We start from the raw sequence: 17,160 nt of genomic DNA, 5'->3' as shown, positions 1-17,160 counted from the left end.
CATGAAAAAAAATTGAAAAGGTTTGCTTTAGTCTGCATTCAGAGTCTGTCATTTTTTTTTTAGGGGGGGATTTGAGGCAATTGGGGGTAAGTGACCTGCCCAGGGTCACACAGCTGGTAAGAGTCAAGTGTCTCATTAGTTCTTTATTTGATGTGGATGGCATTTCTGTCATGAGTCCTTTGTAATTGTCTTAGACAATTACTGTTGCTGAGAAGTCAATCATCACGCAGTGTTGCTGTTACTGTGTACAATGTTTTCCTGGTTCTGCTCATTTCACTTTGTATCCATGCATACAAGTTTTAACAGGTTTTTCTGAAATCTGTGTGCTCATCATTTCTTATTGCACAGTAGTATTCCATTACCACAACTTGTTCAGTCATTCCCCAATTGCTGGGCATCCCTTTAGTTTGCAGTATTTTGCTACCATGGAAAGGGCTGCTAAAAATATTTTTGCACATGTAGGCCCTTTCCACTCTTTGATGCTCTTTTTGGGATACAGACCTAGTAGTGGTATTGCTGGATCAATACACACAGTTTTATAGCCCTTCGGGCATAGTTCCAAATTACTCTCCAGAATGCCTGGATCAGTTCACAACTCCACCAACAGTACATTACTGTCCCAATTTTCCCATATCCTCTTCAACATTGATCATTTTCCTTTATTGTCATATTAGCCAATCTGATAGGTGTGAGGTGGCATGTCAAACTTGTTTTAATTTGCATTTCTCTAATCAAAAGTGATTTAGAGCACTTCTTCATATGACTATAGATAGCTTGAATTTCTTCATCTGAAAATTGTCTTTTCATATCCTCTGACCATTTATCAATTGAGGTATGGCTTGTTTCTTATAAATTTGACTCAATTCTCCATATATTTGAGAAATGAGGCCTTTATCAGAGACACTTGCTGTAAAGATTATTTCCCACTTTTCTGCCTTCCATCTAATCTTGGTTGCATTGGTTTTGTTTGTGCAAAGGCTTTTTAATTTGATATAATAAAAATTACCTATTTTACATTTTGTAATGCTCTCTATCTCTTGTTTGGTCATGAATTCTTCCCTTATCCTTAGATTTAACAAGTAGACTATTACTTGCTCTTCTAATTTGCTTTTGGTATCACCCTTTATGTCTAAATCAGGTACCCATTTTGACCCTTTCTTGGTATACAGTGTGAGATGTTGGTCTATACCTAGTTTGTGCCTTATTGTTTTCCAGCTTTTCCAGAAGTTTTTGTCATATAGTGAGTTCTTATCCCAGAGGTTTTGGGTTTATCAAACAGTAGGTTGCTGTGGTTATTTACTGTTGTGTCTTGTGTACCTAATCTATTCCACTGATACACTACTCTATTTCTTAGCTAGTAGCAGATAGTTTTGATGATTACTGCTTTATAATGTAATTTCAGATCTAATATATCTTAAAATTCTTAAAAAGTGAATTTCTCATTCGCTCTACTGATGATACTTCCCTGTGTCTCTCTTAGCTTCCAAGCACATAAGTTATGAAATCTTTAGTTCAGATCTTCGTTTTGTAGATGAGCCCCTGCAACTTAAGCAGATTGTAGGACCTAGCCAAAGTTACATAGATACGTAGTGGCAAACTGGAATTTGAACTTGGTTCTCATTCATTTTTTTTCCATTGTACCATTCTGCTTCAAGTTTATTACCACAAAATTTTTCAGAATGGTATAATAGATATTTTAAACTTAGAAAATTTTCATATATTCTCTTAGCCAAGACACTATTTACTTTGTGAATAAGGACAACAATTGGACCGCCTAGTTCATCAGTATAGAAAATGTCCAAGTGAGGGAACCTCCTCTGCCTTGAACTCTATAGTTTTCTTAAACTGAGAGGTAACTTGCCCAGACTAATGTTGTCCATGTGTCAGAGGTAGTTCTTGAATCCAAGTCTTCTTGGCTTCAAGGCCAGCTATGATGCCTAATTATTTAAATTATGGATAATTGTCTTTGCCTTAAATTTAAAGAACTAAATCGCTGTGCATATGCATGTGTGTATATTTAGTGTATATGCACAGAAATGTGCATATGTATTTCTTTAATAGAGAAATAATCATTAGTCATTTGAAAAAATTGAACATCTAGGGGCAGCTAGGTAGCTCAGTGGATAGAGCACTGACCCTGGAGTCAGGAGGATCTGAGTTCAAATGTGGCCTCAGACATATAACACTCACTAGCTCGTGTGACTCTGGGCAAGTCACTTAACCCCTATTGCTTCACCAAAAAGAGAAAAATTGAACATCTATACACATGTGTGCATAGGTATGTATATACATACATATACACATATACATGTGTAGGAATTCAGCATGCCAGCCAGATATAAAACTTTTTCCCATGGCATATCACACTCCACCTTATGATTTGGCCGTTTGAAGAACATGTCTTGAAAGAGAACAGTGAATAAGAAGAAATAGCACAAAGCAGGTCCTGTGTTAGTGGCAGAATTCTAGTGTGACCTCTGCACTATGTTTCCAGGAATGGATTGTTCTTACATGGCAGAATTATCCATGAGATCTGTCAGTCGATGGCTCAATGTGTCCGACAGATATTTTCTTAATGAAGAAGTGATAAGCATTTTGCATGCCAAATTCTTCTTATAGCTGCATCTCTGCATCTATCATCTTCATGTTTCATGAAATCATTTGGTGACCAGTTAAAAAGTAAATAAGCTACTTCTATATACAAGACGAATAAGAATTGTCCCCTTATTCAATGTATCCTCCATAACTGTAGGCTTCAATGACGTTAATGAAGAAAATAAGAGACATTTTTTTCAATGAAATATTTTCTTATTGAAAAATTGGCATTCACCTTTGGTAATATCTAAGTAAAAATTTGTCATTAAGGAAATTTAGACCCAGGGCAGAGTGAGAATATTGTTTGTTTCAGTGCCCAAAAAACTGTATACCTAAGCTAAGGATTAAATAACATTATAGATTTTGTACAGCTATGTCCTGTACTACTTCATTATTGGCTTAGAACTGCTAGGAAGGTAGTTCATTTGAGACAAATGTGTTCTCCCAAGTTTTGGTATGTATACTCCAATACTTTATATGATGTTGGACAGTTTTATGGGATTTAGAACCGGAAGGTACTTTATTTATTTATTTTTTGCTTTTGTTAGGCAATGGGGTTAAGTGACCTGCCCAGGTTCACACAGCTAGTAAATGTTATGTGTCTGAGGCTGGATTCGAACTCGGGTCCTCCTGAATCCAAGGCCCATGCTCTATCCACTACGCCACCTAGCTGCCCCCAGAAGGTACTTTAGAGGCCATTTAATTTAATCCCTCTGTTTTAGAGATGAGGGACATGAGTCTTGAAGAGGCTAAATAATTTAACCCAAGTCCACAAAGATGGTAAAGAGGAGACATCAAGTTTGAAGTCAGGCCCACTGACTCCAGGTCCAGTGTTGTTTCCACCATATTGTGCTGCTTTTCCTCTCTTGGAGGAGATGGGAGTGGGGAATCACTAATAATATTTTATTAATTTGTTTTAAAAGTGAACACTTTTGAATTTTTTTTTACAAGAACTAATCTCTGTCATAATTTTTGTCTTTTTCTTCCCATTCCAGTATTTTGATTTCCTTATGGGAGATGTAGGCAGTAATTCGTCTTTGGAACTTACTGTGTCTTTGAAAAATCAGGTAAGCTGATTTTTAATTGTGGACAGAGTTTTATGTTTAGCAAGCTCTTCAGTATAATAATTTCTTGACCTTTTAATCTGGCCGGTCTTACCATAATTCAGCATTTTTACTGAAGTCACTAAGATGTTGACAGTTAAAGCAAGTATACACAGGATTAGGTTTGGTGATTTGCTTTATAGTTAGTTTCAGGAACTATGATTTTAATTAGAATGTGGACACAATGAATCCTTTTCATAGACTCATATAAATATTATTTTATTATCAGCAATTTCAAACAATCTTTTCATACTTTTAAAGTAGTAATTCTCACATGTGCTCTTACCGAACTCAATCACCCTTCCATCAAAAGAAATTTTTGGCATTACAGATGATCCTAGAGACTTAGAGATTTATAAGATGTAGAATGCAGATTCCTATTAAATATTTCTCAACTCTGTTTCCTCAGTGTCTGACACTCTGCCTTAAATTTAGTAGATGTTTGACCTCTTCAGTTCAATTCAAAAGGCATAGCTAAGAATGTCTCAATTCAAATGTCATACAGGTTGTCTCTCCCATCACCAAACAATTCTTAAGAGCTCTTCAGCTGCTATCAGTGGGATTCTTCCCTAAAACTCCACTTTAACCATGCCTTGGGATAGAGGGAGGGGAAGTCCTACTCCCCAATTTACTAAAACAAAAATTGCTGTAGATTAATCATTGTCTTCCAACTGACACTTGAGCAAATAGAGAAATTTGTAAAATATTTCTTGTGTATAATTTTAAAAGGAAACTAATAAGTATATTTTAAAAATTGAAACTTGAAATCTGAAATAGATTCTGAAGTGTGACATGAATTTAACTAATTTAAATGTAACAGTTAAAAGCATTTTTATAGCTGCTCTGTTGGTAAATTTGATTTTTTCATTTGATCACTGTGTAACTATATACAAAACTTAAAATAAGGTAGTACAGCTTATTTATAATGAGAAGTCTACAGAATTGTGTGTATTTTAGAGCACATTTAATATTATTGTTGTTCAGTCTTTTCAATTGAGTGACTTTTTGTGACCCCATTTGAAGTTTTCTTGACAAAGATGCTGGAATGGTTTGCTATTTCCAGCTCATTTTACAGATGAGGAAACTGAATTATCAGGGTTAAGAGACTTGCTCAGGGTCACACAGCTAGTAAGTATCTGAGGCCAGATTTGAACTCAAGAAGATATGTCTTCCTGACTCCTAGCCCTTCACTCTATTCTGCACCACCTAGCTGCCCTATATTTGAATGTAGCAATGATCTAAAATGAAATGAGGACTAATTTTCACCAATTTGTGACTTGGTCTTACCAATTCTAAGCCAGAGTTTTTACAAGTTTGTGAGCTATGTCCAAGAGAAGTGTGCATTTATCATAGTTTATGGCCCATGGGACCTTTTTTTTTACAGCTGCCAAGATAAGAATGGTCTTTATGTGTTAAAATAATGCTGTATTTGAAAATGTAAAAACCCTTCTTAGCTCACAGGCCATACAGAAACAGGTAGGAGGGTGGCTCTCAGGCCATGCCAATCCCTGATCTCAGCTAATGAATGTGAAGAGTTAATTTTCCAGTGATCTTGGATTGCATGATTGAGATCACTGAGTCACAGTGGTGAAACACAGTTTGAGCGATGATAAAATAATAGGTTGGTGTTCTGACATTCTTCAGCAGTGTGCTCATTGTAATAAATCATCTCCACAGGACCTATTGCTTAGAGATGCACTGTTAGTTGGCAGGGCTAAATTGATGCTTTCTGTAACTTTCCTCTTCTATTTGAAGCATTCTTCTTAGGCTTCCACTCAGTTTTTGAGAGAATGAAGAGTTTCTATTTTCATCATTTTCCTTTTTATCTGAAAAACCGTGCATCTTTACTGTTTCTTTTCTTTTCTTTTTTCACTTTTCTTTCCTGAAATTTAATTGAGAGATTATATGCATGAGAGCAGTCTTCACATCTGGTGTCTTAGTTGAGAATAAAAGGTAGTCAACTTAAGATTGAAAGAACTCTAAAGCAGAAGGTGGTATGAGTGAGAGAAGAGCAGTAGCAGGACCTCCTGTTTTCCTTTGACCTTTTTCTTTTTCCTATGACCACCTTTTGTTTTCAGAGTTGCTTGTTGTCCATTTTATATTGTTTTCCTGTCATTTGATTAATAGTCAGGGCTACATGCTATCCCAGTCTTTTACTAGGGAAATAATAGCCAGGGAATTTAGACTTACAGGTGACAGAATTAGTGGAAATCAAAGTCTCTTGATTGAGTTAAATTCTCTTCTTATTACATCTCCTTAGCAATATAATAATAATGCAGATAGCACAAGGATAAGATAAATAACAGGAAATATCTAAGCTCTAAAAGATCTTTTAAAAAACTAACTAAAAATATCATCTGGGCCTTAACCTGCTTCAGAATCTCTACATATGTGTTTTGTAAGAGACTGTGTGGTACAGTGGATAGAGAGCTGACTTCAGAGTCTGGAAGGTTTGGGTTCAGGTGCTTCCTCTCACGTAGACTGGCTTTGTGACCCTCAGCAAATCACTGAATCTCTCAGTGCCCTAGCAGACTCACTCTCCTAGTTAGGACTGAGTTGAAATTCAGAACTGTTGCAAGATCTGCATTGGTAGAGTAGTTTCTTCACTTGGACTTCTTTACATAGATGAAATCACCAGTGCAGACTCCAAAACATTTGTAAATTCTAATATTAGAAAAACTCTGTGGTGCTTAACAGAGCTTCTGTGTCCAAAAATAGAAATTGAGTTTTCAGGTGCTGGTTTTAAATTAAGGATATGCTCATGGGTGCTTTTTCTTTTCTTGTTGTCAAGTCAAGCCGTAGCTTGGGCCTTGTTGAAGCTTAGTTTAGGGGAGATGTTATCTCCTAGTTATGCCTTTCAGCTTTCTGTTTCTGATTTCTGTTTGAGAGATGAAGGAAAATCTATGCTGGCAAGTGTGGAAAATATGCCCTAATTCACTCACATAACTATAAGCAGGAGGAAAGCTAGCTCATTGACCACTTTTATGTAATACTTTAAGGTTTCAGGATCTTAAGTCTCTTCCAACCCTGCAATAATTTTGTGCTTCTGGGAAACATGGAGGGTGTCAGTTCAGCATTTAACTTAGCATTAAATTAATACTGTTTCCACCTTGAATTATGTGTGAGTGGCCTGTTGTTTGTTTAGGTTGGGGAGGTCAGAATGTGTTTTAGGCAAGTAGGCCAATTTGAAGTGACACCTTCACTCTCAGTTAACAGTAACTATGGCTTATGTTTCATGTGGAAGAATCAGTATAACCAAAACAAGTTAAAATGTCCTTGTAGGAAGACATCATTCATATATGCAGAAGTGTATGTGTTTATAGATATCTGTGTATATATGTATATATATCTGCATTTAATTGTAGCCTTCTTTAAGGCAGGGGGTTTGTGAGGGGAGGGAGAGAGAAAAAAGTTAAAAGTGCACAGCAGAACAAAAGAAAACCTAGAAGGAAGCAAAGAAAAGCTGGGTAGCTTTGAAAACAATGTGTAATATTTATTATATAGGTTTTCGTGAAATAGAAATTTATTGTTTTCTATTGAATCCTCTCTTATGATCCGCTGTGTACATAGAAATGTCCTTTTTTTGTCTTTTCTTGTTTTGTCTTTAAGTTTAAAATGAATACAAAATTTCCCCCAAAAATGAAACATAATTCAGTTATCCACAGATCAAGATTTGTGATTTTGACTTTTTTTTTGTTAATGATGAGGATGAGGGGGGCAGCTGGGTGGCGCAGTGGATAGTGCTCAAGCCTTGGTGTCAGGAGGACCTGAGTTCAAATTCGGACACTTGACACTTACTAGCTGTGTGACCCTGGGCAAGTAACTTAACCCCAGTTGCCTCACCAAAAAGCAAAAAACAAAAACAAACAAAGAATGATGGGGATGAGTTAAGACTAAAGAAATAAAACTGAGAAAGTTATTGCTTTGGGGTCTATATCATGAAAGATCTCATTGCCTTGGTTGTACAAATGGTATTTAGGCTTGAGTGTGGAGAATTATTTTCCTGTGTTTTGAGAAAATTTTAAGAAAGTGTTGCCATATAATAATTGGTGTTCTTCAGCTAGATTAAGGAATATGATTAATTGAGTGAGAATCAGTGTGAAATTAAATGGACCCGTGGGTTTCGCTCATCTTCAGTGGTTCCCATAAAAAAAGTTGCATCCTTTAAGTTGGAAACATTCACTGCTTCCCTTCCTCTCTTGGGACTCACTCCTCTGCCTTTTGGAATCTGGCCTCTGACCTCATCCCTCAACTGAAACTGTTCTCCCCAGATTTACCATTTGTCAAATCAAAAGATCTTTTTTTTTCCCCTCAGTCCTCATCCTTCTTTACCTGTCTGCTTCACGTGGCACTGCTGACTACTCTCTCTCTCTTTTCTGGGTTTTTGTTAACCTGTTCTCTTGGGGTTTTCTCCTCTCTGTCTGGTGGCTCCTGCTGTCTCCTTTAATCACCGGTATCACACAGTGTCACTGTGAGTGTTCCCAAAGGTTCTGCCCAAGGTCCTCTTCTCTCTCCTTTCTCCTCCCTCTCCTCCTCACCCTCTCAGTTGTTCTCATGCCCTTTCCCTCTCAACCTCTCTTCCCCCCTCAATAGCTTTATCAGCTCCCTTGTGTCTGTGAAGATGATTCCCACGTGTATACACCCAGTGCCTGGCTTACCCCTGAGCTGCAGTCTCACATGACCGGCTGCCAATTGAGTATTTCAAATTGGATGTCCCCAGGACGTCTCACACTTAATGTTACCAGAATGGGATTAGTCATCTTTCCCCAGCCCTTTCTTCTTCCAAACTTTATTATTTCTCTTAAAGGCACTGGCATTCTTCCAGTCCTAGTTTCTCATAACGTTGGCATTCTCTGCAACTCCTCACTACCACCTTTACCCTCCCCATTCAGTCCATTACCTGATCTTTTAAATCTGCCTTCACAACATTTCTCCCATCCTTGAGTGCCTTCTTTTTACTCACAGTGGGCACCTTAGTTCAGGCCCTTAGCACCTCTTGCCTAGCTTACTGAAAACACCTTCTGATTGGTCTTTCAGCCTCAAGTATCGTCCCACTAAAGTCCATCCCACACATTATTACCCAAGTAGTTTTCCTTAAGTGTAAATCTGACCACATGACACCCTTGCTCCACCAACTCTAGTAGCTTCCTGTTGCCTCTGGGATCAAAAATTTATTCCTTTGTTTAGTATTTAAACCCCTTTCATCTCTGTTCAGTCTCAATGGATATTATGCATCTGCCTGAGCTCTGTGACCTAGCCAAACTGCTTTCTCTCTGTTTTCTCCCATCGCTGTGCTATTTCCCTCTCCCCCCACCGCTCTCCTATTCCCCCCCCCCCCCCCACCCCTCGCCCCCCCCCCCCACAACACAAACTTTCCAGCACTGCATGAATCTCAAGAATCCCTCAGAGAATCCTCTGTTCCTCTAAGGCTCACATTATTACTACTTTCTACCTGAAGCTTTCCTGATCGCCCAAACAGCTGCTTTCCTCTTTCCTAGACTACCTTCAGTTTAACTAATTTGTGTTTATTCTCTTTACATTCTGTGTATACTTATATGTATTCTTTTTGAAATTCACCCTCCCACAATCTGAATGGAAGCTCCTTGTGAGTAGGAATTATTTTAACTTTTTGTATCCCCAATGTCTAACACAGTGTCTAGCACATAGTAGGTACTTAATAAATACTTGTTGATTGTTTGGTTATTCCTTGGCCAGTATCTAGCATTTAATGACTATTGTTATGTTCCTATTCAGTTTCATTATTTGGTGGGGAGAACACTTTTTTCTTCTGTCATTATTCTGCCTACAATATAAATAAATCTATTAAATAATAAAAAAATAAGTAAATTGCTAATGAATTCCTTAAGTCTTTTTTGAAATTGTACAAAATGTGAATGAAACTTTGGTGTATTTGTTATGCAACCTAGTTGCCATACAAGATTATGTAACCATTTCTGTGAGGATTGATTGGTGATAAAAGCAAGAAGGTTAATCAGTTTTAAGATCTTCAGTTAATTTGCAGTTCATCAATGCCATAGTATTTTCGCTTAGAATTGTTTCTCTTAACTCTAGAAAATGAGAAATTAAATTAGTTTATTTTCTTAGGACTATCTAAATCTCACAGAGATTTAGAAAATGAAAACAAAATCATCTTGGATTTGGGTAAAATAAATTTTTTGAGTACCGCTTCCCGCCAATCACCTTAGCCTCCCTGCCAATGTTTATTTATAGTTTTTCAGCTAGTGGTTATTTTTATTTTTTAATTAATTTTTTTATTCTGAACTTAAGAAATAAAATAAGCATTTCTATAACAAAGGGGAATAAAAAAAAGGGGGATTGCACCTGAAACTGCACATCTTTTATGTACAACTTGCTGTTCCTTTTAAAAATGCAACAAATTTATCATGTAACTTTCTTTCCCTCTACTCACCCTAGACGTGGCTACTATTAGGGGTGTGTGTGTGTGTGTGTGTGTGATTTATTTTTCTGGATGCAAACAGTGACTTTCTTCATAGGACAGGAAGGACCTTTATAGTTAATTTGGGTATTTATAATAGTCAGAATGACCTGGTGACTCAAAGTTGTTCTTAAAACAATATTATTGTGATCATATACAACATTGTTTTGGTTCTGCTCATTTTGTTTTTCATTATTTTGTGCCAGTCTTTCCATGTTTTTCTAAAATCATTGAGCTCATAATTTCTTATAACAGAGTAATATTCCATCACAAACATATATCACCATTTGTTTAGCTATTCCTCAATTGACAAGCATTTCTGCAATTTCCAGTTCTTTGTCGCCACAAAGAGAGCTGCTATAAGTATTTTAGAACATATAGGTTCTTCTTTTTTTACTCTAATTATCTTAGAAAACAGACCTAATAGTGGTATTCCTGGGTCAAAGGGTATAGGCAGTTTAATAACTCGTGGGGCATAATTCACTTTCCAAAATGGGTGGATCAGCTCACAATCCACCAACAATGAATTAAGGTCCCAACATTTGTCACTTTCCCCTTCTATATAATTTTAGCCAATCCTGATAGGTGTAAAATGATATCTCAAGGTTGTTTTAATGTCTAGTCAATAATAACTTAGAGCATTTTTTCTTATAACTATTAATTGTTATGATTTCTTCATTGGAAAACTTCCATTGATATCCTTTGACAGTTTATCAATTGGGGAATGACCATATTACAGATTCGACATAGTTCTTTATATATTTGAGATGTGAGACCTTTATCTGAGGAACTGTCTGTAAAATTTTTTTCCCCAGTTTTCTGCTTTCCTTCTGATTTTGGCTACATTGGTTTTATTTGTACAAAAGCTTTTTTTAATTTAGTGTAATTAGAATTATCTATTTTACATTTCAAAATGGTATGTATCTCTTGTTTGTTCACCTATCCATAAGTCTGATAGATAACATGTTCCATGTTCTTCATATTTTCTTGAAATATCTCCTTGTATATCTAGGTCATGTATCCATTTTGGCCTTATTTTGGTAAATGGTATAAAATATAGGTCTATATTCAATTTCTGCATGAATGCTTTCCAGCTTTCCCAACAATTTTTACCAAATAATTAATTCTTGTCCAGAAAACTTAAGTCTTTAAACTTATTAAACACTCAATTACTGTATTCATTTGCTGCAGTAACTTGTATGTGTACTCTGTTCCACTGATCTACCTTTCTATTTCTTAGCCAGTACCAGATAGTTTTGATAATTACTATCTTATAGTGTAGTTTAAGATTTGGTACTGTTAAACTACCTTCTTTTGTATCTTTTTACCATTAGTTCTTTCAAATGAATTTTGTTATTTTTTCTAGCTCAGAAAAATAATTTTTTGATAATTTAATTGGGATGGCATTGAATATATAAATTTTGATAAAATAGTTATTTGTATTGGCCCTGCCTACTTATGAACAATTAATATATTTCTCTATTTAAATTAATTTTATTTGTATACCAAGTTTTTTTTATGATTTTGTTCATATAATTCCTGGGTTTGTTTTGGGAGGTGTGGTGGTTATTTTTCTTAAAAGTATTTTTTCCTTTTTACAATTCTGTTTTCCTTTAAAAAGTGTCATTTTTCAATTTATACTGACAGAATTTGTGTCAGGAAGGCCATTTGATGATTAGGAGAAAATCCCAAAACATTAATCTGTGCTAATTAATCAAATAAGTTTCAGTTCAGGGGAAAGTACAAAAATGAGTTGCTGTTACATATTTAATCCTAGCTAAAAATATTAAGTTTTTAGGGAAATACTGCTTATATGCCTAGAAAGACAAAGATAAAAGATGGAGGGAAGAGGTTGCTCTTTCTTGGTATGTATCCATTGTTTCCTGTTTCTTAATTTATTAGTGTTCAGGTTTGTATGAAGAGCTCCAGGTAGCTAGATGGCTCAGTAGATAAGAGGGCTGGGCCTGAAGTCAGGAAACCTCATCTTTCTGAGTTCAAATCTGGCCTCAGATATTTACTAGCTGTATGAGCCTAGGCAAATCACTTAACCCTGTTTGCTCAGTTCCTTATCTGTAATATGAGCTGGAGAAGGAAATGTTAGGCATAAAAAAATCTTTTAAAGGGTGGACTAAATTCTTTTGTGTAGCTTTTATTTTCCTCTAATCTGTAGGTTTTGTGTTTTGTTTACATTGCAGTCCTTGGAAAACATTTCTCTGGAATCAGTGGGATTGCTTCATGAAAAAGACAGTCTTCAAGGTACTTAAGAATATGTGTTATGGGGCAGCTAGGTGGTGCAGTGGATAGAGCACCAGCCCTGGATTCAGGAGGACCTGAGTTCAAATGCGGCCTCAGACGCATAACACTTACTAGCTGTGTGACCCTGGGCAAGTCACTTAACCCCATTGCCTAGCCAAAAAACAAACAAACAAACAAAAAAAGAATATGTGTTACATTACACTTTTGGCATTTCTCCTTTTCAATTAGTGTACTTGCTAAAAAAATATGTCTACTTGCTAACATTGTAGTCATTCTCCAACTGAGTAGAGTTTCCATATTACTCTCATTTGGAAATGGATGAAACTAAAGCTGGGTCTGATCTGGACTGATGTAGTTTTTATGACTTGAAAGCTTTTTTTTAGAGGGAAGAAAAAACTAATATAGAAAGACAGAAATATTATTCAAATTATTTTGGTGTTTAAGTTGTCCTAAAAGCCTTTCAGCTGTATTAGCATCAGTTTTCGTTAGAGATCATCTGAACTGCTCTTCTTGCTTAGAGAACTGATACCAACTTTCCTGGTAGTATTTAAATATATTCTACATTTAATATTTTCTTTTTCAGGACCTCTGTGGCCTAAAGAACTGGATAGCATGCTTCTGAGAAATGATGATGGAGTTGAATTGGCTTTGTCATATGCTAAAATGTGGTCAAAATATACCAAAGATATAGTTACGTGGGTTGAGAAAAAAATTAGTCTGGGTAAGTGACTCTTTGAGGCATTTTAATCAGCTTTGTTATTGTAGAATTAAACTATTCATGAATTGTCTGACAGAATCATCACTAATGTGATTTACATATTAGTTGTAGTTTCCTTGAAGAAAGTAAAAATAATTATGTTTCATATTGTTGAAATAATGAAATGGTCTTAATATGTCCCTGGGTAGCTAGGTGCTGCAACAGATTGAGAGGTTTTGTTTTCTTATCTCTTCTGTCATTCCTTTTCATTTTATTATGTTGCTTAACCTATTCACATTTAAAGTTCTGAGAATTTAGGAAAATTATATTTTCCTCCATTTGTTTCAGATACTGTTTTATGTTTCCAAATTTGGATTTTTTACTCTCTTTCTCTGTAAACACAGTACTATGTCTTTTATTTATTTTAGCCTTAATGAATTTTAAGGCAACCCTGTTCCTACTGGCCTTTTTTCCATTATCCTTAAACCTCTCTTCCTCTACATCATTTATTATCCCTTTTCCTAGTATTGAGTTTTGCCTAACTTATTAATTCTATTTTCTTTTATCTAGTTATTCCTTTTTTTCCCCTCTCCGTTAAGTTCTCAAGTAAAATCTTCATCTCTTACCCTTCAATTTGTTCTGTTTTATTAATTTCATTTTTTGTACTTTTTTCTAAAAAAGGATTTCTTTCCCTTGTTCTCTTCATTATTTATCTTCCCTTTCTGTTTATTTTAGACTTTTATTCTTTGATTCATGGACCTTATACTTATTCCTTGTTAGTCTCTGTTTTCCTCATAGAATTAAAGATTTTAAGATTCCTATTTTGGGTTCCTTACTCTGAACAGTTTGTATGTTATTGTCTTACAGATCTTATTTCCTGGCCCTCTTTTATTGTTATGCCTCATTTTTAGAAATACCAATTTCAGCAGGTGATAAGAATATTGCCCTAGTGTAGGAATTTGTCCCTACTGTCCCTGATTTTGCAGTTTATTATTAACCTTTGCCTCTTTTTTCATGGTCATTTTTGGCCGATTTCACTTGAACTTTCTTCTTTGGCTCCTTGCCTTCCCACTGTTGTCAGTTGCTTCTAGGAACTCTGATTCACCTTCTCTTGAGGCAGAATGAGTGATTTCTTTAAGTCCTAAATCTTTCAGGTTATACCTGTTGTAAGATCCTCATTCTCCTTTATAGAATCTGTCTTCTCTCAGGGAACATGCATTACCCTCTCCCACTACTGAAGTAAGATTTCCTTCTTCAGTCCTTCACTTTGCTTCCTCATCCATTCTCCTGTAGGCTCTCATCTTCCTGAGAGACTACAGGAATTATTTTTCCTGTAATTATTAACCATTGATTTGATAAGAATACATCCCTTATTCCCTGTTTTTTCTTCCCTCCCCCATTTTCTGCACTCTCCCATTCTGTAATTTAGTCCCACAAACCTCTCCCTCCCCCCCAAAAGCATTGATTTACCTATAAGCAGGGTGTTATGAGATTTATTAGTCCGTGATGTTTTAGGGCTATTTTTCAACCATCGCTTCTATTTGACTTGTTTTCACCCTTGTCTCCTTGTGCCTTTAGAAGGCAATTTCTTAATTGTCTCTTCGTTGTTGTCGTAGTTTTGTTGTTGTCTTTGGTAACTTTGTTTATCTTTTTTGTATATCTGAGGATTTTGAAAGGCAAATAATTTCTTCAGATCTGATCTTTCTAGAAATGTTTTAAAAGCTTCTTTCAAAGGAGTATACATCTTTTTTGACTGTCAGGCTCAGGTTTGCAGGGTAGGTCATCTTTTGTTATATCTTGAGCTCCTTTATTCTTCAGAGCACTATTCCATTCACTCTTGTGCTTTCTGGTAGGTACAGAATGGTCTTATGTTAGTTGTATATTCTTTCTTTTGTGTTTGAAAGTCTTTCTCCTGGTCACTTGCAGGATTTATTGTTTATCAGTGGAGTTGTTAAATTTAGTTACTATGAAGTTTTTTGGGAAGAGTTTATAGCATAGGTATTCTTTCTTTTTTCCCTAGAGGTGATCTGTGGATTCTTTCAATTGGCACTTTGTTTTCTGTGTTCAGAATTTCTGGGCACTTTTCTTATCTTATTTTTTGCATTATTGTGTTCTGGTTTTTTGATTTGTTGTGTTCTTTTGAGAGACCCAGAATCCTTAAGTTGAGTCTTTGAGATTGATATTTTCTCTTATTTAGATACAATGTTTTCTTCCAATGTTACTGATTTTTGCTTTTTTTCTTCCCAGTTGTCCAGTTGTCTTTAGTGTATTTGCATTTACACTTATTGTTGCTTTTCTTTCTTTGTTTATACTTGTTATTGTACATTTATGTTTTCCTAGCCTGCCAATTATTTCTGTAGTGTAGGCCATATATTCTGCTTGTATTATTCTTATTTCTTTTTTTAAAAAATCTATTCAGAAATATCCTTCTGTGGTTTTATGTTATCTTGAGAATCCATAGGTCATCCGCTTCATCAAGTGGTATCTAATGAATGTTTATTCATTGATGCCTGTACTGTTGTAGGTGATTTGGAGTTCCTAGTCCCCTTTTTTTATTAATATCTTCTCATGCTCAAGATCGTAAATTGAGCTCGCCTTCTAACTCTCTCCCTATTTGAGTATGGTTTCCTAGGAACTGGACCTCAAAGCTGTCTCAGTCTCTTGCCGTATTAGACAGTTCATGGTTTATTGGTTTCAGTCTCTGCCTCAAATAACTTCAGGAGGAACAGAACTGGTCTCAGCTGTATGCTGGGCTTTTTACTCAGGCTTAGTGGAATGCCTCACAGCCACATACATCTAACCTGCCCCAGTTCCTCATTTTCTGATTGAGGTCTGTCACTGCACAGCTCTCCTGCCTGAGTAATCTTTTCCCTTTTGGTTTTCTGTGGCATTGGTGGGAATGTGAGTGTAGTTGCTAGCCCATGGATTGGCTTCTGTAGCTCTACTTTCAGAGCTGGGTGGATGGTGGGGGAAAGGAGTGCTGAGTGAGCACTTTAAGAGCTAGAGATTAGCCTTCTTTGCTGTTAGTTCACTTAATTGTTACCTTGTTTGGACCCTGGTGTCCTAGACTTGGAGATGCCTGAAATAACTTTATCTCTTGTGCATAATTCCTATTTTGGAGATGTTCAAGAGTTGTGAAGATCAAAGAAGATATCTAGTTTTCCATTTTGTTGGTCATGTGATCCATATAATTTTTTATTGTATTGTGAAATAGAAACATCTATGGCTTTTGTTGTAAAGATGACAATTAATTAGAACTTTTCCCTTCCAGAGTTGGAATGTGCTAGAAACATTGCAAAGATGGCAGAGACAACTAAAAGCATTATTGGATTCCAGGTAATTGTGAACTTCTGAGGTTTGAAAACGAGTTGGTAGCTTAAGAGTTTTGTTAACTACCTATCCTTAATTGAATGGAAATATTTGATTGTGAAGCATAAAATCTAAAATGCAAATCAGAAAAGACAGCAATAGTTGTTAGCTTTTAAAATACAAACAAGCATAACCTAAGTGGAGAAAATGCATACTGTGCTGGCCTGTCCTGCTAGAGGAGTAGTACATGAAATTTCTAATCTTATAAAATTGTTGAAGTAGGGAATTTATGTCATTACCTCAAAGTTAAGATTTTAGGCAGGAGGTGTCTAGCTGGGTGAGTAGAGTGCTGTTATGTTGAGTCCATGTTATGTTGAATCATTTGGGGAGAATAGGGTGTCTTCTGACAGGTTCCTTTTAAAGTAGGAAAAGTAGGAGCTAACTTCATTGGTCAAAGACAGTAGTGTTTTGGTGTACATTCTTTTTAGGATGGGATACTCTTTTCTCTGCCAAAACAAATTTTAATCCTTAGCTTTAGAATTAATTTTTTACAAGGATCATTGTCATAATCATTATTAACCCTGATTTCAGTCATCAGAAAGTATACTCTGAATGAAGCTTAAATAAGTTGTCTTTACAACATGGAATTCAGTTTGTTGCTGGCTAGAGGTATGGGCCCAGTGTTTCTCATAGCACTTCTTTGGCTCACAGAGCTCCTTCTTCATGACCTAGCCACATATCTA

The 17,160-nt window shown here is 35.9% G+C and overlaps 1 protein-coding gene across 7 annotated transcripts in view; it reads left to right on the top strand.

Moving 5' to 3' along the window:
- LOC114031664 (rho GTPase-activating protein 29-like) overlaps positions 1–17,160 on the top strand; it is a 125,401-nt gene that overhangs the window by 72,963 nt on the left and 35,278 nt on the right. For 6 of the 7 annotated variants that reach the window (XM_027846812.1, XM_027846814.1, XM_027846813.1 and 3 more), the window contains 4 exons: positions 3,591–3,662; positions 12,351–12,411; positions 12,995–13,132; positions 16,380–16,444. In XM_027846812.1, coding sequence (XP_027702613.1) covers positions 3,606–3,662; positions 12,351–12,411; positions 12,995–13,132; positions 16,380–16,444 — 321 coding nt within the window. In that variant the 5' untranslated portion in view covers positions 3,591–3,605. Of the gene's footprint in view, positions 1–3,590; positions 3,663–12,350; positions 12,412–12,994; positions 13,133–16,379; positions 16,445–17,160 lie in introns of those variants that run through there. The other variant, XM_027846817.1, reaches the window with a different exon arrangement.

The sequence above is a fragment of the Vombatus ursinus genome, unplaced genomic scaffold (genome assembly GCF_900497805.2).
Source record: "Vombatus ursinus unplaced genomic scaffold, bare-nosed wombat genome assembly UNPS02015205.1, whole genome shotgun sequence".
NCBI classification, from domain to species: Eukaryota; Metazoa; Chordata; class Mammalia; order Diprotodontia; family Vombatidae; genus Vombatus; species Vombatus ursinus.
Note: the sequence above shows the minus strand (reverse complement) of the source record. Positions and strands in the feature narration are given on the sequence as shown.